Source organism: Sceloporus occidentalis, unplaced genomic scaffold, assembly GCF_023333645.1.
Source record: "Sceloporus occidentalis isolate IW3139 unplaced genomic scaffold, rSceOcc1.0.p SCAF_3, whole genome shotgun sequence".
Taxonomy (NCBI): Eukaryota; Metazoa; Chordata; class Lepidosauria; order Squamata; family Phrynosomatidae; genus Sceloporus; species Sceloporus occidentalis.
The window spans coordinates 161,441,857-161,465,730 of record NW_028316983.1 but is presented as its reverse complement, the minus strand read 5'-3'; the positions used below and the strand labels follow the sequence as shown (position 1 = coordinate 161,465,730).

General features: G+C 41.0%; 1 protein-coding gene across 2 annotated transcripts in view; it reads right to left on the bottom strand.

The window, feature by feature from the left end:
- Positions 1–268: 268 nt before the first annotated feature.
- FARS2 (phenylalanyl-tRNA synthetase 2, mitochondrial) overlaps positions 269–23,874 on the bottom strand; it is a 274,037-nt gene continuing 250,431 nt past the window's right edge. For both annotated transcript variants that reach the window (XM_089516677.1, XM_089516678.1), the window contains one exon: positions 269–547. In XM_089516677.1, coding sequence (XP_089372803.1) covers positions 409–547 — 139 coding nt within the window. In that variant the 3' untranslated portion in view covers positions 269–408. The remainder of the gene's footprint in view (positions 548–23,874) is intronic.

Below are 23,874 nucleotides of genomic sequence, written 5' to 3'. Positions count from 1 at the left end.
CAACCATCTTACCAACCACCTCTGCGCAACCAATGGCTGTGCAAGGCTACAGTGACTTTACAGTCAAATTGGGGGCGGGGGTGCTCTGGTTGATGTGGTGGGAGGAAGGGAATACCAATCATCACATCAACCAAAAAAAAGGCATATGCAGGCATAATGTGTTGACTTATACCTGTGTATGCCACTAACATGAGGCCAGGCATTGTTTTCCGTTTAATCAAGAACTGATTAATAACATACAACATATCCGACAAGAGATTTATTGATCTTCATAAGAGCTATGTTATTCATCTTTATTATGGAGAAGGTACATCACTGCCAAAGGCTTCCACACAATGAAAATAGTTTTTAACAGTAAAAAAATATTTAAGAAAGAAAAAGGAAACTGGAGAACTGAAAGCTGCAAGGTCAGAATCTTCCCTCCACTCCTAGTTCTCTTACAACTGACTCCTCAATGGTTTGATGGATGCTGCTCACTTCCTTCTGAGTCAAGGTCCTTTCCAAGTGTCGGTAAGTGATCTGGTAACAATGGCTGACCCTTTTTGTCCTAGAAAACACAAACCAGATGTCGGATGTTAGTTATACATTACATCAACTTGTGCACCTTTAAAGAAGGTGGGGGGAGCTGATCCCTGCAATTATCTCCTGCTTTTCTTGCCATGCTGTTCTATATTTCTCGAGTTACCAATACAAAAGGGATGGTGCCAGGCTCATCAAATCCCTTTAGTAATGCATAATTCACTTTGACAGAGAAGTGAACAGCAAAATCCATTTCTTAGCCCCACTTGTTTCTCAAATGTACAACCACTGCATTTTTTGCATCTTTTAACATTCTCTAGAAACCTTGTACCAATGATTATGTACCCCTTTGTAGAAGTGCCGGGGGAAACAATTTTTAAAAATCATTAGGCATGAACTGGTTAACACCTAAAAAAGAAAATTCACATTTAAAGGTCCTCTAAGATTTCTGCAGCTTCGATCCACAGGCACTCACACATCAAGCAGGCAGGTGCCTCGCTCTGCTATTTTGGCATGAGCTTATTCCTATCAGTTTAACAGCTGAACCAACCCACCCACACAATTAACCCTGGCCTAGATTTGTGCTTCAGCTGTGCCTGTGCTGCCCACAAATGATGCCATGTGGCCCTTCCCTGGCTCCCTGTGACCCCTTAACAGCTTCCAGATTTTAAAAATCCTGATATATGAGCAAATCCCTGCCCCCAAATGACTAGACATGACCTCCAGATGCCAGAAACATCACCTCTGGCCACAAATGAGTGTTGGGGTAGCCTGCCAGGGATCAAAATGGCTTTCAACCCTTTGGAGGATGCCCCTCACTGAACAACCCATGCCCAGGGTTCACTTCCTGGCCACTACTGTACAACTACATAATGGGCATATAAGTACCATCTTCTATGAGAAATCTACAGACTTCCTTATGCACTTAAATGCTTCCAACTGCTACCAGAATCTACTAAAAATCTACTGTGCACAACCCAAACTCTTTGATACAGCCTCTCCAATTCAGTCTAAACAAGCAGATTCACCACATAAAGATTCAAATAAGGCATTTATCAGACTACAATAATCACTCAACACAATGACATTAAAATCAGCAGGACACACCCCAAAAACAAAACAATCAAACACCATTTGTTGTCACCACCACCACTCAGATGAAACCACATCAGTGAACTACAGCCGGTCCTGAGCAATGACACTTTCCTCAAACAAGCCTGAGTGACCTGTACTTACTTGCTTACAGACAACCTACTAAGGTTTATTCCCAGAAGCAACAGCCTTTGCACGAAATCACAAAGTGGCCAGGAAAAACCACCTTGGAAGCTGCATCCAACTCGGAGACACTTTATTTACCCCTGCTTTATCCTGTGCCTTGAATGGGGAGAAAAGTTTTTATCACACAACCTATGTTAATCAGCTTATCTCTCCAAGGATCTCTGTGTTATCACCAAACTACTACATGTTAAAAATCACTGTTAAGGTAATTATCATGGTAATTACTGTAATTATTGTAATGCAGTCTTTGCACTTCAGTTCTCTCTAACCTTGCTGATTATAATCTTCTATCCACAAAACTCTATGCATCTGAGGAAATATAGTCCAATGGTCTCCCCCCTCTGGGTCCCCAGGTATTGCTGAAGTACAGCTCCCAACATCTCATACCATTATCCCTGTAGGAGATAAAATCCAACCACATCTGTGGACCTAAGATTAGAAACCACAAGATATATCCACAACCGAGTATGCCATAATAACATTTTAAATGCTTTAAGATGCCACAAGCCTCCTCCATGTTTTTGCTACAATGAGGCTAACACTATACAATGAACCCACTGTATCAGTGGGCTAGCAATCTGTGGATTGGAGGTCCCATGGATTTCCCTGCCCCCATATTAGCCAATGGCAATGTGCATCCATGGTAGTACTGACATGGGTATCACATCACTATCCATTGATTAATATGAGTTTGCACTCCTGTGGTTTTTCACATCCATGAGGGGTCTTGGAGTCAAACCCTGCAGATAGGAAGGGCCCAGTGCAGTGGAATAGTTAGAACCAGTAACTATAGCAGTCATATAATGGATATAACAACTAGTTATTTGTAATAACTATTCTACTTAAGACTACTTTTTTGAATCATGAAAAACCACCTTGTCAGAGATTTAGGGGTGGCACTGCAAAGTTGTGATTACTGTAATACCCATGCTCATTTTCCATTACAACCTCTAATCTACTCATTTTGCATTGTTTGAAGAACTTCAAGTTATTCCTTATTTCTCCAAAAAAAACCTTAAACTAGCCTCCAGACAAAGTACTAATAATGATAAAAAAATGTTGATACATCGTTTCTCTGAAGATGCCAGCCACAGATGCTGGCGAAATGTCAGGAAGAAACTCTTCTAGAACATGGCCATATAGCTGGAAAAACCCACAAAAAACTATGGATGCCAGCCATGAAAGCCTTCGATGCTGATACAGTTGGTCCCCCATATCCATAGATTCTTTATCCACGAATTATATAAAATGACAAAATCAATGAATTCAATTGATTTTGTCATTTTATATAAGGGATACCATTTTTCTATGCCACTGTACTTAATGTGATTTGAGAATCCACAGATTTTGGAATCCATGGGGGGGGGGGGGGTGTATCCTGGTACCAAAACCCACCAGATACCAAGGGCTCATTGTATATGGGAAAGCAGAGCGGAACAGAGCATAATCCTAGCTCAACTACATCTGGATAAGGCCATAGTGGTTACTGAAGTTGGTCCCAATTAATTGGAAGTTGGGTCCTGCCATCACTCAGTCAGGTGACAGAGAGGGAAGAAGAGATGGGACAATTGTCCAGGCCATGGTCTGAAAAGGTCAGTTTTTGGGATCTCCCAGATTCCAGCCAAGAGGCCAGTGGCCATGCTAACAGGTTCTTGATGTGACAGCATAAAGTAGTAACTTTCCATGTTTAGCTTCACAAAGCAAGCAAGGCAAGCCTCTAGTGTCTACTGCTTGTGATAGGCAAGGACTGGAGACTAGAGAGGTTTTTAGCAGCAGATTTTTCAACTATACAATTGTTGTACCCACATTAAATAAATAAGGGAGAAACCAAACAGAAAACATGTTTTGCAAAGGAGCTAGTTATTCTTAGGTACAGTATAGTAGTGATATATTTATGAAACTGTTTTAGTTCCATAACAAAGTTACCTATCTATTTCTGCTGGGTCGTCGAAATTTGTGCTGCCAAAAGATTTAAACTCCAGAGTGTTTTTCCCCCCTCCTAGGCTCACAATAATTCTTAAATGCTTTTAACGCTTCTTGCAAAGGTTTCTGCATGCTCACTCTGTTATAAATTTCCACTCCATTGTGCTATTTCCAACATAGAACATATGTTTGATTCCCTCTCACCATTACCTTTTTCCAGTGATGCATCTATCTATTCAAGTGAGGATCTGGTCAAAGGGCAGAGTTTCTTTTCCAGCTGTACATTTTGTTTCCAGCAGTACAGTCACAGAAACCATAAGGCTGCCATTGACAAAAAGGAGCAAAAGAGAACATGCTCCCAAATCATCCTCAGCTGAATAGAGCTATGGTGGCTTCTACTGTTGGTTATTGAAGGAGGGAAAAAGTGAGGCTGAGATGGGTGTGTGTTTGGATATAACTGATGGGATAGTTTCTGTAATGAATATGTGCCCCCTCCTTCCCCCTGCTTTGAATGATTTTGAAACTGTTTAAAAAGTAAAATTGGAAAGACCTAATGGCACCAAATCCTGTCTGATCTTGGAAGTTAAGCAGGGTCAGCCCTGGCTAGTACTTGGATGGGAGACCACTAATGGATACCAGGTACTGTGAGCTATATTTCACAGGAAGACAATGGGAAACCACCTTTGAGTATTATTTGTCAAAGAAAACCCTATGAAATTCATGGACTTTCTGTAAGTTGACATGCACACGTTTATGTATATATTCTTATGCAGTGAAAACTGATAATTGTAAAACAATGAAGAGGCCCTGGACAGCTGAACTGCTAGGGATGCATTGGAAGAGGATGGGCCTTTGAGGCCCTTTTCAGTTCTATGATTCTAATATCCCATCATAGTTTTTGGCAAGCTTGTTTCATTGCAGATGTTTTTAAGCACTTCAAGGTCTACATATTCCATTCTCACCACAATGTTCTATGGCTTCAAGAACGTGGCTGAAGAACGTGCTTTATCATTAGACATAACTAGGCCAATGGTGCTCTGTTCTTGCAGTTAGGTCTGACAATGCCATCCTCCCCACAAAACTACCCTTTCAGCTGGGCAGTGCCCCAACCAAAGTGTTTCTGGGATGCAGCAGATGAAGGCACTGGGAAATGACATCATCATCATCACCACCATCATCATCAACAACCACAATCACTGTATATGGCACTTTACAAGAAAAATAATTCCCTGCTCTCAGGCTGACAATCCAATGAAGACATGACACAAAAGGGAAAGGGGGAAAGTATGGGAGGGGGATTAAGTCCCTCAGGTACCACCAGTTCTTCTCTCCTTCCAAGGCCAGGGCAATGGCAGTTGCTTTTGGGTCTACGCATGATGGAGCTGGGACTGCCTCTTCCCTTTTCTCTTCACAACCATCTTCAGTGCTCATGTGGTCTCAGGGTGCATACATAACAGGTAGTACCTGCCTCTTATACACATAGGGTTTTAATACAACTTAACCTATGAAGATCCATCCTTCAAACTCTCCTATGTGTCCTGATAGCCCCAAAGTAAAGGAAGCTTAGAGAGATCTCTCAGGGTCCCACTGCTACTGCTTCTCTCAGCAAGCCCCATGGCAGGGGTGTGCTACAGACATAATTTCCCAGCCCCCTGATTTGCAGAATCTTGGAAAACCTTCAGTTGGCATGCTGGCTGGCTAAAAGGATAGGGTTTTTTTTGGAGATCATGTTTGATCATTAACAACAGTAAATGCAAATCTCAGAGGTTATGAGAGCGTCAGCCTGACTTATGGTCTCCTAAATACTGAACAGGATGCCATCAACATGTTTTTAAAAATTCAAAGCTCATTTCTCCAGATGTTATTTGTCCTTGACTTTCAGCATTGGAGTAAGATCTCTTGCTAGGATTCTTATTCTTATTATTGGTTAAATGTTTCTTTTCCAGCTGAAGCATCTTTCTCCTTCCTTAAGCAAGGCTCCTTCTCCTCTTTATATATAACTTTATAAGGAAATTAAACAACTCAGAGCCTTTGGACATTGCAGAACTAGGGAGAATCTGCTTTCACTGGGTATGTGTACCTTCAAGTCACCTGGCAACTTAAGGCAACCTCATAGGGTTTTCTTAGGCAAGGAATACTCTGAGGTGGTTTTGTCAGTTCCTCCCTCTGAAATGTAGCCTATAACACCCGGTAATTTCATTGCCAATCTCTCATCCAAGTACTAGCCAGAGTTGATCCTGCTTAGCTTCCAAAACCAGACATGATCTGGTACCGTTAGGGTATTTAGGCTCCTGTTTCATTGTACCACTGTCGAAGGCTTTCACTTTCATGGCTGGCATCCATAGTTTTTTGAGTTTTTTTGGGCTATGTGGCCATGTTCTAGAAGAGTTTATTCATGATGTTTCACCAGCATCTGTGGTTGGCATCTTCACAGAAAGATACCAGCCACAGATGCTGGTGAAACATTAGGCATAGTCTCTTCTAGAACATGACCACGTAGCCCAAAAAACCCACAAAAAACTATAGTCTTATGCAGCTTTGATACATAACCTGAAACACTGTTAAAGGAGGAGAGGCAGACCAAACAGACAGTTTACTGAAATACCACACAGGAGTGGTGGAAATCTAGTATGTATTTCATGGGCAGTGACAATACTGTACTTCACATCCCTTTGAAGTCTCTGTAAAATTATTGTCTGAACAAATCTGTTTGTGTGTTGCAGCTCTTCTCATCTGTGACCAATATTGGCTATAACTCCAGAACATCAAGCAATTGCATCAAGGTCATCCTATATGTTGACCCTGTTTTACAGAGCATTGGTCTTTAACAGAAAGGTCATGACTCATGAAACTTGCTAAACTGGGTAGCATCAGAAGCAGTGTGTGTTTTTCCAGAGAGGGAAAGAGAAAAACGGGAGCAGAGGGAGAGAGTGAAGCAAAAAGAAAAGGAAGAAGAGTATTAGAGGGAGAAAAGGACAGAAAATCAATAATAGATTAATCTATGTTTATACTAAAAATATAATTATTAAATTATTACTTTTCTATTTGTGGCTCCGGAAACAAATTAATACCATGGACACAGAAAGTGTGAGTCAATGTATGGTTTTGTGAGGTCTGACTCACATATGACTATCTTGACAATGAGAACCAAAACTATAGTCCAATACACTTAATGACTCAATCCTAAACCAGGGGTAGTAACTCCAGGTATTGTTGAGCTGCAGCTCTCAATACCCCATGTTTGCCTACCTAAAGATGCGAAGTGACGAGGGGTGAAGTCCAACAATATATGGAGGGCTACACATTGCCCATCTGTGCTCTAAACAAAAGACCAGAGTTGCACTCATATTCTACTAGCAGCCTTCTTATAGGCAGTGGACTGGCCAGTATGTGAAAAGGATGTTGAACTAGAGATCCCTTACTAGGTTTGCATCCTAACAAAAGCTGTCTGTCTTAACTGTTTGACGGAGTAATAAAAAAGGACATTATTCCCCATTGGTATACAGAAAGGCGCCAGATCCCATCTGATCTTGGAAGCTAAGCAAGGTCAGGTCTTAATACTTGGATGGGAGAAAAAGGCAACTTGAATGTGTAGACACACACACAGATAAAAAAAAACTTGCAGCTCTCCATATGTTGCTAGACTCCTATCAGCCACAGCCAGCATGATCAATGGTCAAGGATGATGGGAAGGCCACAGCTTGACTCCTTTCCATTTACTGTCTCTAAATGTATCCATGGGAAGGACAGGAACTCCACCTTTAGATTTCCTGTGTGTTGGACAACAGCTAAAGCCAGAAAGGCCTGGAAAGGGGAGGAGGAGGAAGTTCTGAAAGCCAAGGCGGTATTTAGCAAAGAGTTGTCACTTATTAAACTAACTGTTTAGCTCAAGTACATAAACAAATTCACATTCCCTGGGGCACTAGGTTAAAAGGGGTGTTTCTGGCAACCCTGGACAGAAAAGAAACCTGATTTAGATGAGGCAGTTTCAGATTATGGGAAGTCAAGACTGTGTAATTTTGTAGAATATGATAAAAATCAGTAGTGCTATGTAAAACAAAATGGGAATCACACATTGAAGGCAAAAGGGGCAATTGGTGCTTTAAGTCTCATAGATTTACACCTCAGAATCCTAAATAAATGCTCACATGTGTCATTACATATGATTCAAAAATAGGTATCTAATTGGTATTAGACACTAATACAATGCATTGCTATGATGCATAGTTATTCTGTACAAGTCACCAAATGTTCCATTTGCATTATGTATATAAAAGAGGGGCAGGGAAAATTACTGTCTCATGCAATTGCCATAGTGACCCTACTATAGCATATAGTGACAACATACATAAACTGAGTTGCTTGCAGTACATCACAGCAGAACAGTTATTCTTATATTGAATACTGATACTTCAACAAAGTGGAAACATCTGTTATTGGGCCGAGGACATGAAATGACCAGAAAGAACTGGCAAATCAGGATTATTTCAAAATAAATTCAACCCTATGGATCATATTGCATATATACATTGCATAATGGAACGTACCAAAGAATTTCAGAAGAAAGCCGGCACTTTAAAGATTATAGCAATTGATTGTGCAATTGCACTGATCATGAAAAATATGGATCACTCCAAGAAATAATAAGAATAATAAGCCATTCTGGGTTGTTCCGCTCCTTTCTTGGATACTTTCATTTCTTAGAGCCAAGGGGGAGAGCCAGCCAACCGCTTATGTTTCATAAAGACCTTTGCTTGCTGCGGTGTGCAAGCATGCTTTTCTTGTTTGCATGGCTTGCACACAAGCACCTCCTGAGCCTGGAACAAGCAAACTGAATGTGCACTTTTAAAAAATAACAACACACCTTTAATTGAGATGCAAGGACAGTAAGTTTTATAGAAGATCAATCATGCCACACCCATTATGAGTGACAATAATAACTGCATAAAAAAGCAATTCGACAAATATGTTTAAAAAGTGGGGGAACAATTATAGTACCAACTGGAAAAAACTTTTTAAAAGTTTTGCACATCTGAATTTTTAAAAGATATATAGGTTTTAGAAGAGGATATAATATAATCATCAGTCCATTCATTTCACCAAGTCTGTTACAAGTCTCATTATTCCACAGTTTAGTACATGTTGCTGGAGGAGAACATACATTGCTACTGCTCTTAGAGCATGTAATAAAAACCACCATATTGAACAGAGTGTGCCAGTTGCCTGATTATTTCTTTGATTTTTAATATGGGCTCTAAGCTTTTCCACACATGTGCAGGATAAGGAAAAACAGATCAGTTTATTTTTAATACATGGCAATTTCACATGTATTCAGTAATAAATCCATTCTATCCAATTTCCATTATCAGTATGCATTGGGTTTTTCTTTAAAAATCTGCCTGAAGATACTTTTACTTTTGTATACCGTTTGCCCAGCTTTTCTGAATACACAAATTTTGTATGTAACTTTCCCTATTTTAGTCACTTTGCGTACCTCTTCCCCTAATACAAACATTGTTCTATGCAAATTTCTTCACTACGTACCTTGTTGTATGCAGTGTTTCCTAATATAAACAATTGGTGTGCAGCTAATACATGCATTTTTGTGTGCAATTTTTCCTAAGGTGTGGATTTTTATACAGAACTTTCTCTAGTAGATGCATTTTGATATGATTCTCAATATGCACATTATTATATACAGTGTTTGAGCTGAGAATTTTATTGCAAAATTAGAAATGTGCAGTAGTGTATTCTGACCTGCGTAATAGTCTTGGATCTATAGATTAGGTTGGTTCATTCAAAAATGTGGATTGAGCAAAATTCTCCCCCACCCATAATGCAACTTCTCCCCCCCTCCCACGACACACAACTTCCTGTTTAAAGAGAACAAATACTGCCAGCTTTAAAAAGGAAGAGGAATTTTGAATGTCGTTCTGATTTTTAGGTCACTTGTTCCACCTTTGGAAAAACTTGTCCTCCCCCCCTTCCCAATTCTCTTCCACAGTATATTTACAGCCTCCCAATCAAACCCTTTCTCGACTGCCCCATATGTCACTTATGTACTGCAGGCTACAACTATAGGTAGGTCTTGTATCTCACAATGCTGAAAAATGCTGCTGTAGAAAATGTAGTTGTCACACTGTTAACAGCAGAAACATCAAGCGAAAGAACAGAACCTGCAGTTCTGCTTGGTCAACAAACACTGAGACTTAACACTGAGTAAGGAGGACATTATTTACCTAAACTGCACCTTCCGACAACTTCATCCAGTCTGCAATCATACAACCTCTTTCTCCTTTCATTAAGCTTTAATTGATCTTAGCGTCACAAAAGACTCGGCAGCAGCCTGCGGCTTTCAGGTAATGAAACACAGTAAAATACAGTGCAGCACAGCACAAGGCAGGTGCGGGAGCGAGAGGGAGGTGAACAGCACAGAATTATTGATGGATGCTGATGCCACAAGGGGACAAGGAAAGAAAACAAAGCCAACTTTCAACAAATAAAACAGCCCAAAGAATAGACAATATCACATTGTGCATCTCTGGAGAACCAAAAAAAGAAAAGAAAAGAATTTCTAGTTCTAGAAAATGGCAAACCAAGAATTAGCATTCCAGGTATATTATAGCAATTACATCCCCATCCCCAACAAGTTCTTGGAACCCAACCAAACCTGCAGGTCTAGGTTTTATGCTTACTTTTATCTGCTCAGAGACATGAGAAAGTGCAGAACTCCACTTAAAACAAGCAAATAAATTCATCTTCCCCTCTCTGGACTGTCGTTCTTTTACTTTGGTCCTTGCTAATCTGGTCAGCATTTTGCTGCAAAATCATTCACCTTGTTAGTTGTATACTCTGGAGTCTTGTACAAGTCCTTGTCCTTACCTTCAGAGTTCTCCACATACATTATCCCTTCACCTCTTGCCTCATTCACCTTGCTAGCTCTACCACTCTTCACCATTCAAATAGCTTCTGTTACTTCAAAAGCCATCACACTTTTGGAGGAGGAAGGGGTGTCCCTGCAATTTCCAATCAAGGAGTAGAGATTGCAGGAATCCCCTTTCCCATGGCCCTTTCACACTGCACAATTATACTACTATGATTCCAGTTTGGTTTCTATAGCTGCATCTTATGGTTGCCTGGCGTTTACAGTCTGGTGAGGTAATAGAGCTCCCTAGCTGAGAATTCTAATTGCTCCCCCTAAACTGGAAATCCCAGAATTCCACAGGACAGTTAATGTGGAATCATAGTACTATAACTGTGGAGCGTGTGTAATGTTTTATAATTGTGTAGTATGTGCAATGTTTTATGTCCAAAATATCTATAAACCATGCTCACAAACAGCAGGAGCTGGTTTTATTAGAACAGCCAGTGTGGTGTAGTGGTTTGAACACTGGACTACATGTCTCTTTCTCAGGAGATCAGGGTCTGAATCCTTGTTCAGCTGTGGAAACACATTGGGTGAGCTTGAGCAAGTCACACACAGAGTCCCCCCAAAATGCCTGTGATAACTTCACCTTGGGGTCAGCATAAGTAGTAAAAAACACAACAACAAGATTTATTAGATGACAATAAACCACCAGACAACCACCTGGAACCTTGTGAACATAGTGTAAGCATCACAGCAAAGTCTAACTAACCCCATTATATTACATCCCTCTCCCACAACTGTGCAGATATGCTTTAGAACCTGAGGCCTGGATATCACTCTATACTGCATCTGAAGAATTGGGCATATATCCATGAAAGCTCATGCTAAAATAATAATTAAAAACCAGTTAGCTTTAAAACTGCTATTTCATTCCCCCTCCCTTCCTCTTTTTTATGTTGCAAGAGACTAACATGACTACTTGTTCAAAAACTAATCTGTAAAGAGGGCTCAGACTATTAAATAATCTTCAGTTGTATTAAAAGATCAGCTTTAAAGAGATATTACACCACTATGTGAAAAGTTCTTTCAGCTGGTGCTTCCAGTTGAGTCTCACATAGGGCCAGGAATAGCTCTTCCATACTGCAGAAATAACGCAATTTGGCACCACTTTAACTATCATGGCTCCATCCTGTGGAATCTTGGGATTTGTAGTTTGGCAAGGTATACCACCTGGTTTGTCAGAGAGCTCTGGTTCCTTGGCAATTTATTTCTGCAATGTGGATAAACCTTAAGTGCCAACTGGGAGTGCTTCATTCCTCCTCCTCCTTCCTCCCCATATGGAATAAGGAACAAAGCTGTTTATTGTCAGCCAGTGTTTGTCCACATGGGAAAGCAGAAGTAAAGTGTGGTCCACAGCAGAAGTGCTAGCTGAGAAAGTCCCCAATGCCATCTAGCCTGTGATGGGCTACAGGGTAAGGAGATTCGCCTCCCTACTATGAAAAAAATTCTCACTCCATACTTTTCTGTAACTATGGCCTGGTACATACCTTTAGGAATGTTCGGGCTGGCGGTGGCCTATCTCCCTCCGGAGGGAAGCTGCGGCCGTCAAACCATGCGGCTTCCCTCCGGAGTAAAAAGAACCCAGTGTTTCCGGGTTCTTTTTTAGGCACCAGAGTGATATAGCAAGTGCACCACTGGCATACTCATGACGTAAGCAACATGCGGATGCTGTGCAGCACTTACATCACAATGGGGGGGCACCCATGCCGCCACTCCATACTAGGGTTAGGGACCATGTGGTTGGTGTGCAGTCCCTAACTTTAGTATTGCCTCCGCCATGTCTCTTTCGGCCCATCTGTCTCGGGCCTCAGACTAGGTATATGCAACTGACACAACTGCACATAGGCTTGCCATATCCCGCCTGGGGGCGGGACTTTCCCGGTTTGGGGCGGGGCCACACGGTCCCACCCCGGTTTGGCCCCTCCCCCGGGACCTCCCCCCCCGCAAGGCCCTGGAGGCAGCTCCAGCCCTCCCCATGGCTGTGTGCCACCCTCCCCGCCTCCCTGCCTGACTTAAGCCTAGAGAGCAGGTCTTAAAGACATCTGCCACTCAGAGCTATTGCCAGCCCACTTGGTATATATACCCTGCAAAAGGCATTACTTTCAGGTTACAGTGAGCAAAGAAAAAAAGGCCATCAATCGTTCCTGTTTCCCTGGGAGTCTAAATGCCTCCTCATCTTTTAAATGTCTACCACTCAGTATTGTTGTAATTCTTTATCACAGGGTCGTTTTTGAGGCCCTAAACACCTTTCCTTGTAATATGCAAATTTCTCCCGAAGCTGACCAATGGGAAAGAAGCAATCAGCCCTCCACTTGGGTTGGTTTTCAATGGCTTGGTGAAGGAAGAGATTTTGCCTTGCAAGTTGCTGGTAAATAATAGAAGGCTTTGGGGTAGCAAAGGCTGCAGAAATAGTTTGACTCCCCCCTTAAACATCCATGGCTCAGTGCTATGGGATTCTGGGAATTGTAGTTTCTTGTGGCACCAGAGCTCTTTTGACAAAAGGAAGCTGAATGGTCCACAGAGGAGGCGTTGCCTGGCTGGGGAAGAGCCTCTTGCCAGCAGTGAGAAGGCTGCGATGATGAGGAAAAGCAGGGGCTCCTCTGGTGGTCCTGGCCACTTCCCTTGGCTCCCTCCCTCCTCCTCCTCCTCTCAGAGCTCATTCACACTCCCTGGCTTTTCTCTCCCCCCCCCCTCTGCACTTTGAGACCCCATTAACTGCCAAAGCTCAATGCTCTGGAATTCTGGGGTCTGTGAGGCATTTGGCCTTCTCTGTCAGAGAGCTCTGGTGCCACAATAAACTACAATTCCCAGGATTCCATAGCACTGAGCCCTGGCAGTCCAAGCAGTGTGTTTTGGACACAGAGATCCTCCAAATGAATCCAGTCCCTAGCTTTTATATCTTTCTCACACACTGCAGGAATAATAACCCACTTTGAGACTGCTTTAACTCAGTGCTAGGGAATCCTGGGAATGCTAGTGTTTGGGAGACATTGAGACTTCTCTGTCAGTGATGACTCTGAGGCCACAATAGACTACAATTCCCAGGATTCCCCAGCACTGAGCAGTCTCAAACTGGACCATTTCCTCAGTGTGGATGCACCTGGGGAGGAATTCTGGGCACTGCAGTTCAACTACGTTTGGAGGGTTATGGGACTCCCTGTCAGAGATAGCTCTGGGGCCACAATGTACTACAATTCCCAGCATTCCCCAGCACTAACCCAGGACAGTTAAGTCACTCTCAAACTGGATTATTTCCTCAGTGTGGATGCAGCTTTGGTGAGGAACTCTGGGCATTTCAGTCCAGCATTGTTTTCTTTCTGCAGTGTATTTTGGACCAGAGACAAGGTGACCAGGCATCCTCCTCCTTTTCCAGGACATGTCCTCTTCTGTCAAATTTCAAAAGGTCCTCCATTTGGATCATGGCTAAGAAGCATGGATTTATAAGTACATGGGTGTTTTTAGCTTTTATTTTTGGCCATGTCCTACATATTTTTGCTTGGGTGCCCTACATTTTGGGGTGAGGGCATTGGTCACCTTGGTCAGAGAGCTTTCCAGGGGTTAACTACCATTCTGCTGTGGTGCTGGAACAAACCACCATTCCCAGAATTCCATAGCATTCAGCCAAGACAGTTAAAGTGGTCTCAAACCAGATTATTTCTCCAGTGTAGATGCAGCCCAAGCCTTTTGCCTCTCTTATGCCTGAGATTTCAAAGCCCAGCCTTGGCACCACAACAAACTACAAATCCCAGGATTCCATAGGATGGAGTGATGAGAGTGAAAGCAGTGTGGCAGCAGCCTAAGTGTGCTTAATGCAGTTCTTAACATGGTGCACCTCTTGCCTACAGAGTCTCACAAGACTTTTTTGTTGAACAACTTGTACCCATTAACTCCATTTCATGTCTCCTTTATTTAGTGGGGAGGAATACAGACAAAACAAGTCAAAATGAAGAAAAACCAAAGTCCCTTGACCAAAGGGTTTGGTTGTGGAATAAGCCTCTGAAATATGCAAGAGGCAATGTTAAAATAAAGCCATGTTCAATGCTCAAATGTGCTGTTTGGAATGGGGAGAGGGACGAATAATGTCAAAATGTCCTCCATTTTGATCATGCCTAAGAAACATGGATTTATATTAACATTTCTAAAAAAGCCTCAATTTTTTAGTGTGTCCTCCATTTTTTAAAAATGTGTCCTACATTTGAAAATGTTGTCCTGCATTTGTCCTACATTTGTCCCAGTTTGGAGGTCCTCACTTATGGCAACCCTAACTGCACAGTACTTCTCTATTCACCCTACCTCCACCTTTCCCTTGTTCTGTTCTTTCTCTGTGTTGTAAGGTCCTCAGGACAGGGACTTATCCAATTGGACTCTGTAAAGTGCCATGCACAGAAATGGTAGAATATAAACAAGCAAACAAACAACAACAGGGTAGCATGTCTTCTGTACTAATGCCGGGAGTAGATCGTCAATGAAAAGAAGCTGGACTGTGGATTATGTATGTATTGATTCTTATCCTGCCTATCCCCCAAAAATGAGAATACAATATGATTTATAATCCCCCCGAAATCCCCAAATATAATTAAAGAACAAAATAAATACAAAATACAAACAAAAATTAAAACACAATGGATAAAGTACAGAAGTGTACAGCTTTGCTGCAGAGTTTGCATGATTTTCCGCACATACATATACATATACTGGAGGGTTGTTGCATACCGTACATCCCTTCGGCAATAATCATTGCACTTTACTTGCCAAAAGGCCTCCCTTTCCAAAGAGAAAATATTACTAAGTTATTATCATTGACAAACAAGTGCTGTTTCCTCTTCACTGTACGCTTTTAAACCACCACATCTAACAGACTGCAGATGATTACTTCAAGCCATGCTATCAATTTTAAAGCTGACAGTTATTGCTTTAGGCTCAAAGCCAGATCAGGGCCAGATGACCGAGGCTTGTGCCATACCACATTGTCAATGGGAATATGATTTAAATCAACAGAAGTGATAATATATGCATGCACGAACAGAAGACCTATGTTGTAATTATTCATTTTGGATCCTTTCACACCATGCAATTATAGCACTATGATTCCATTTCAATTACCATGGCTACATTCTATGGTATCCTGGAGCTGGTGAAACAATAAAACTCCTTTGACACATCTCTTCCAATTCCAGGATTCCATAGGACAGAACCATGACAGTTCAAGTGGAATATAGTCCTGTAATTGTGAAAGAACCCATGGTTAGATTTAACATGCAAAAAAGGGATCACTCTCCCCACTTGCTTTCCCTAAGGCTTCATCCGCACTGCAGAAATAATCCAGGTTGACGCCACTTTAACTGCCATGGCTCAATGCTATGGAATTTTGGAATTGTAGTTCTGTGAGACATTTAGCCTTCTCTGACAGAGACTTCTGGTGCTACAACAAATTACAGTTCCCAGAATTCCATAGCACTGAGCCATGGCGGTTAAAGTGGTGTCAACCTGAATTATTTCTGCAGTGTGGAAGCAGCCTCAGAAAGTGCTAAATCTGAAGAGAGCTTCCTCTTTACAAAGCAACTCTCCACAAGGCCCCTGATTTCTCAGTATACATGTTTGTATATAAAACCTCTGCATGAACAAAAACTTTTCCTCTTCAAACTTTTTGCTTTTCTGTGTGAGGAATGCAATGACATAGGGAGAAGGACATTTCTCATGTTGAATCCTGCTCAGGAATAATGCCTAAATGGGGATAGTGCCCAATCACAAAGATGTATACCCTCTCCACTTAGTTATTTAACACTTTAAATCATTATGAGGTCAAGAGTGAGGTGATGTACTGAAATGCTGCCACTGGTGCAGATCACAGGGAATAGTCACCAAGAAAGCCCTTTCTTATATCCCCACTAAATGTGTCTGTGAATGAAGATAAATTCCCTCATCAACCAGGGAGCCCAGGCAGGCTTGTACTAGAAAACAGGACTTTGTAAGATGCAACCAGCTATTTGAATTGTGCTTAGAAATGGGCAGATATCAGTGAAAATGTTGTAACAAACACAGTAACTGATACATGTGCTATCATTGCCCGATCAGACATCTTCAGGAATGGGCACAAATGTTACTCCATCTTTGCAAAACCTGAGTAACCAAGCTCAACCTCAGGGTTGAATCCAGGAGTAGACTCAAACTATGAAGCTAACACAGGCTGAATCCCTACTTTCTTTATCTGCCTTTCAAACTGAACAGAAGGATCTCTGCCTTGTCCTGGAAGAACCAAGATATCTCATCTATTTGCCCTCATCCATTACTGACATCAGACATTGATTGATGGAAACTTCTCCCTCATATTTAGATGGACGGGATGAATTGTGCACTTTGTGTGCTGTCTGAAGTGAAAATTGTGAAGAGGAAGGCTATTTAGACAGTACCCAAAAGGAAGATAACAGAAGATATAGATTTGTATAAAAAGCTGTGAAGATGTTGAAATAGTTATTATTATTTAAACTGAAATGCTTAGTCTGTTGCCCACATGCGAATTACAGATGGGCACCTTCAGCATTCTCACGATCTCTTCTTATGGTACTCTCTTTGAAAAAGAATTCTTTTAGGCAACCTTTCAAATGAATGATACCTTCAAATATTGAAGTGTCCTCTGATAGTTCTTTAAACAAAGAGGTCATATAGCCATCCTAATTGGGAGAACCTCTTTCTCATATGCTGAATCTGTTGGTAGCTGGGGACATAGCACTTTAGAACAAATGAAGTCATTCACAAACAGTTCTCTAAATGTCTGTCAAGTATACAAATGTGACAAGGCAACTCCTGAGTTGGCCACTAATGCTCTAACTTTGGTGGTCATCTACTTACTGGGCAGAAAAAATCCCAACAATGGCTCTTGGAATAAAACAAGTCAGGATCACTGAAGTAGTTCATAAAGTGGCCATCTGCACCCTACCAGAGTAAGTAGATTAGGGGACTGGTCTTGGGAAGCAGAGGTTGGAGGGGAAATTTATAAAGGAAACTGTCATTCTGACATTCCTTCCTCTCCAATTATGAGGTTAAAGTTTGGAGGTAAGTGAGGCAAAGATGTCAGGCAATGTAAACAAGCCAAAGGCGTACGGAGAGAATGCTACAGAGTTTTGACATACGGAGGCCCAATTGTATCCTGCCAACATCCCATTGTGGGAGAAAGGATATACATCTTTGAAAATATATATATATATATATATATATATATATATATATATATATAATCAGATCAGAGCTTTAAAAAGTTACTTTCTTGAACCACAGCTTCCAGAATTCTCTAGCCAGCATGGCTGTAACAAGGCTATTTGTCTTTGCCTTTTAAAGGCTACTGCATTATACTTTTAGGCTGTTCATTTCTTGCTTGTAATTGTTTTGTTTTAAATTGTATCATGGTAGAAGGGAGAGCTACAGGGTGTAGGTTACTCCCAAACTATCCCCCAGTTCAAATAATCTGGACAGCCTTGGCAACAGGCCCCCATGGGCTGAAAATGCTCCAGCTCACTGTCAGGTTGGTGAATAGAAAAACATCTCTGATGGAATAGAGGCTTTGGTCACCTTGATGAATGATATACACAGAGGACCTGGACATGGGGAGTGTGTCCTTTTTGGTTCTGCTGGACATCTGGGCAGCTTTTACCTTCAACGATTTATTTTTGCAGGCTGACTTTCTGAGATGAGACTTGGAGACACTGTTATGCAGTGGTTCCAGACTTTTTTGGAAGGATAAATTCAGAAAGTGGCAGTGTAGAACTCCTGTTCAACTCCCTGGCTGTTCTCCTGTGGAGTCCCACAGGGTTCTATTTTGTCTCCCATGTAATTTAACATCTACATGAAATACTGGGAGAGGTCACCCAGTGTTTTGGAATGCAGGGTTGCTAGTATGTGGATGACAACCAACTCTATATCTCTTTTCCATCTGATTCCAAGGAAGCTGTCCCTGTATTGAACCAGTGTCTGCTATTAGCAATGGACTGGATGAGGGCAAGCAAATTGAAATTTAATCCAGACAAGACAGAGGTGATCAGTCATAAGGCAGATCGAGGAACAGAGACTTTTCTTGTCCTGAAATTTCAGGCTTGCAGCTTGGGTGTTCTTCTGCTTTCAACTCTGAGCCTAAATGTCCAGGTTTCAGCAGTGGCCAGGAGTGCCTTTGCACAGCTAAACTAGTGCACCAATTGTGCCTGTTCCTTGAGATGTCAGATCTGGCTATGGTAACACATGCCTTTATTACATCTGTTTGGACTATGTAACACACTCTACATGAGACTGCCTTTGGAAACTGCCTGGAAACTCCAGTGGGTTCAAAATGCAGAATGCAGAATGTGGCTGGGGCCAGGTATAGAAAGCATATAATTCCCTTGTTGAAAGTTCCACTGGCTACTGGTTCATTTCCAGGCACAATTCAAAGTGCTGGTCATGATCTATAAAGCCCTATACAGTTTAGGTCCAGACTATCTGAAAGATTGTATCTTCCCATATCAACCAACAAGGGTTCTATGATCTACAGGGGAAGGCTTTCTCTTGATCCCTGCACCATCATAGGCCTGCTTGGTGAGGACATGAGAGAGAGCCTTTTCAGTGGCTGCTCCTGCCCTCTGGAACTCCTTTCCACAAGAGACTAGGCTGGCTTCTTCCTTGTATACCTTCTGCTGGCAAGGAAAGACATCTTTATTCAAGCAGGCTTTTAATATATAATCATTGTCAAGGTGATTGGATATCGGATGTGTGCTCTAGTTACGTCTTTAAACTTTTGTATGATTTATGTAATTTTATACTGTTTTAAGATAAATGATTTTAATTATTTTTAATTTTACGGTTTTTAAACAATTTAACTGTAAAGTGTCTTGGATCCCTTTCTGTGAGAAAGGCGGTGTAAAAATGAAACAAAATGAAATGAAATGAAATGAAATGAACAAATAACAAATCTTGGCAAAAAAAAGCTGGTTGCCATAAGTCAGAAAAAACCTGAGGGCACACAACAACAAACAGGCTTATGGGAGATGGAAAGGATGAGAACATAGTGTTAACTGCACTAGACAATTGTTAATTTATTTATTTATTCATTATTTTATTTTTATCCCACCTTTGTCCCAAGTTGTTGTTCATTTCAGTGAGGTGTAGTACAAAAGAGGGGAGACTTTTAGGAATGTCTTTAAATTCGTATAATTTTTGTTTCAGGAAAACAACTTTGTAGATTTGAGGCAATATTTAAAAAATTGGGGAAGTTTGTTAAATAATGGGACAGATGAAATTTATGTGCATATACAGCATGCAAGAAACCACAGCTCTCTTTTTTTACAATCTGGTTATCTCCAGCCCTAATTATATAATTTACACCTTTATTTGCTAGGAGAATAGATAGAAGCAGGTGATTACACAATGCCAAAAATGTCACTTTGCTAAAATACCATCTGTATGCACTAGAGGAGAGATGCTTAGTTAAGCAGACCTTTGCTCAGAAAGTCTGCCATAACAATGCAGCCATCTGCTGGCCTTGGTCAGTGAGGTTTTAGCTCTGAAATGCTTCCAGAAAGTTATGGAGCCCACAGATCTGGGAATCTTCAGCCAACAGAAAAGGGAGACGCCATCTGCAATGGCCCTTCATATCAATGGCTGTGTAAATCTGTGTAAACCGCACAAAGAACATATATGGCCTCCTTGTTGAGAATTTATCTTAATGAATTTGGCCAGGGCAAGCCCAAAGAAAAATTATATGAACACATCTCTGGAAATGTCAAGTTCTAATTGTTAATAATATTTGGACCTGGGTTAGAAGGTTCCTGCAAACATTTTACATTAAACGTAATCTGTAATTGGTAGTTTTGAGGCAAATGAGTAAGTGGGTGCAGTGTAACAACAGTTTAGTTTGTGACTGAGTAGACAATTGTGAACTAGAAATCCCTTCCTCAGCAAAAGCTATTATATATAATTAACAGCACAATTCTATGGGCATTTACTTAGAAGCAAGTTCAAACGAATTCAGTGAGGATTACTCCCTAGTATAGAAGAAGGGAATTGTGCCCTGGAAATCTCTGAATCAGTTGTTGCTGCAACATCCAACATCCTCCCGAATAAAACAAAAATCCAACAGATTTTCATTTCAAATAAGGTTTATCCTTCCATGCACCTTGCTTACAAGTGTAATTGCACTTCCATGTTTCTAGGAAGTATATTTCCATTTCTAAAAGATAGATCAGGAATACGTGCTTTTTTTTAAAGGGAAAAATCCTTCTTTCTCCCTTGGATGCAGCTGTCAATTTGATGGTGGCAGCACAGCCTGGAAAGGAGACCAAAAAAGCAGATAGGTCATATTCCAGTCCAATCTGTGAACTGCGTCTAGAACTGTAGATTTTGTTAGATGCAGATGATACTGATGGTATATTTCTGAACACCAAAAGTGTAAAAATGAAATCCTAAGCGCGTTTACTTAAAGGTGAGTCCCACTGCTTAAAAAATTCAAAATGTTGGTTATATAGCCCTATATGGCTTATAGCTGTTGTTGTTGTGTGCCTTTAAATCGTTTCTGACTTATGGTGATCCTAAAGTGAACGTACCATGGGGTGTTCGTGGCATGATTTGTTCAGAGGGGGTTTGCTTTTGTCTTCCTCTGAGGCTGAAAGAGTGTGACATGCTCACAATCATCCAGGGGATTTCCACAGCCAAGTGGGGATTCAAACCCTGGCTTAGATCTAGGTTATCTGACACACTATACCTCCCCATATGAACCCTCTCAAGCTCTCATATATTCAGGAGAGCCCTTTCTCTCAGTCATACCACCTTCTCAGGCACTTCTGGTGGGGACACAAGACAAGGCCTTCCTGGTGACTGCCCCTAGACTCTAAAATTCCCTTGTAAGTGAGACTAGAATGTCCTTTCCTTGCCATCCTTCCATCAGGGAAAGGGTGGATTGAATAGGAAACTGGCCTTGCATCTTGAAGACAGTCCACTCTCAAATCAGGTATCTGGCCCTGCGTCTTGTGGACAGGTCTTGGTGAGTGCAGGGGGAAACCAGTTTAATTGGCCAGTACAGACATGGTCTAAGTCAAAATTGTTCCAAGCTGACAGTAAGTAACATCTGGTAGATTCTGAACATGATAAAATTGACAAGAATAATATGTTCCCTAAAGGTATCGAAGTATATCCTAGTTTTTAACCAGTTGATAAAACTAGGAACAGGGGAGGAATTACAATGGAAGCTGGAGATAGAAAACATTGGTCTGGCTGTTTTTAGCTATTTTCAGGGCCAAAACACACTGCAGATATAATCCACTTTGAGACCGCTTTAACGGCCCTGGCTCAATGCTAGGGAATTCTGAGAACTGTAGTTTTGTGCGACATTTAGCCTTCTCTGTCAGAGAACTCTGGTGCCACAGTAAACTACAATTCCCAGGATTCCCTAGCACTGAGACAGGACAGTTAAAGCAGTCTCAAACTGGATTGTTTCTGCAGTGTGTTTTGGACCTTAATTTAAAAGTTGGGGTTCCTGCCAATTTATGAAGCATCTGATGTCAAGTTTCCCTAGTCTCAATGACCCCTCTACAACCCTTAAAAACTGATGGACATTTTTAAAAGTGACACTTGCAGAGGTATTATTTCAGCTTTCCAAGAGTTCTACCCAATTAAATCCCTATCCTACATGTAATTAACCCAGCACTGGACATCAACAGCTTTCTACAAGTAAATAATTTGCCATGTACACGAAGCTGATGGGCATGCCCAGTTTTATTATTATGCAATTGAAAACAATTGTGCTGGACGTTGTATGTAGCAAAAATAAAAATTTTAAAAATCTGAAATGTGATACCTTTCCCAGTCTTTATTACTAACAGATCAAACCCAAAGCATATACACAATTAGCATGAAGTTCTTCTTTGCCAATTATATGTTAGCATTAAGGGTACAAAAACTATTAGTAAAAATAAGATTTCTGTCAAATAAAAATGTGTTTAAATAATGAAGTGTTTAAAGAGAATGTTTAAAGCGTATCTGCCTTGTTGCAAGGAAGCAAAGGCAAATCAGAGTGACAGCAGGAGTCTAGGTATTTCCTATTAACATTGAAATCAATCACTTGGTTAATATCTTGGAAACCAAGGTCTTTAAACTCGTTTGGACGAGTCTACTGTGCTGTGAACAAACATGAAAAATGTTGGCACTTTGCAAACAATTATAAAGATCTTTCCCTCTTCTGATTAAAGACTGTAACCATGGTTGCAATGAAAACAGACAATCAAATGTAGTGCTTTTAACAAAATAGAGATGAAGAAATTGGAAGTGACAAAAATGTGGCCAAAAACTGCAACCCTGTATTTGATTTTCATCTCCTCTCCCCTTCATGTGTAGCAGTGGAAATACATGATACAATGACATCACCATGCTCTGCATCTCCACACCTCTCTGCAGCGGCAGTGGTTTAGGGAATCATGCAGCTTGATATCAGCTATATTATGTCCACTGCAGCAAGTTACCGCAGAGATTAGAAAGGAACTTGACTGAGTCACTTTGGATACAGATTTTCATGTTCACTGTGACATCTAGTTCTGCCCTGGTGTTTTTTTTAACACATTTCAATTTATTATTATTATTATTATTATTATTATTATTCATTTATAAATGATGTATGGATAGTTTGGGCAAAAAAACCAGAAAGATAGCATAAACTTACAGCTGAATTATACGACAATTCCTTCCATTATCAAACTTATGATTAATAATTACACAAATGCAATTATTTGCTTAAACAACCTGTACATTTTTAATATTGTCAATAAAGCAAGTGGCTGTGATGTATTGTGTAGCTTAGTAAAGACTGAGTGATGATTATCTTGGGATTTTTTGGACAGCAAACCTACCCATGGGCATTTACCAATTGGATAATTGTGTTATGGGCTTCCTTCTCTTATTGTAGTAACAATGGCTAGCTTGGACATGTAGACAAGCCTGCTCCAGATGTCCTCTACCACCACTCCTATCATCAGGGATAGCAAAAATTGTAGTGCAGCACATCTAGGGACATTAATTTGGGAAAGGCAAATGAAAGGAAGGAAGGAAGGAAGGAAGGAAGGAAGGAAGGAAGGAAGGAGAGATCCCAATGGCTGGCCAGTTCAGCCAAATCAGTCCTGATTATCAATGGCATATTTTTGACTCTTACATTTCCAAAATCCACCATCACTAATGCAACTTGAATAAAGCCATATAATTTTTAATACTGTGGACAG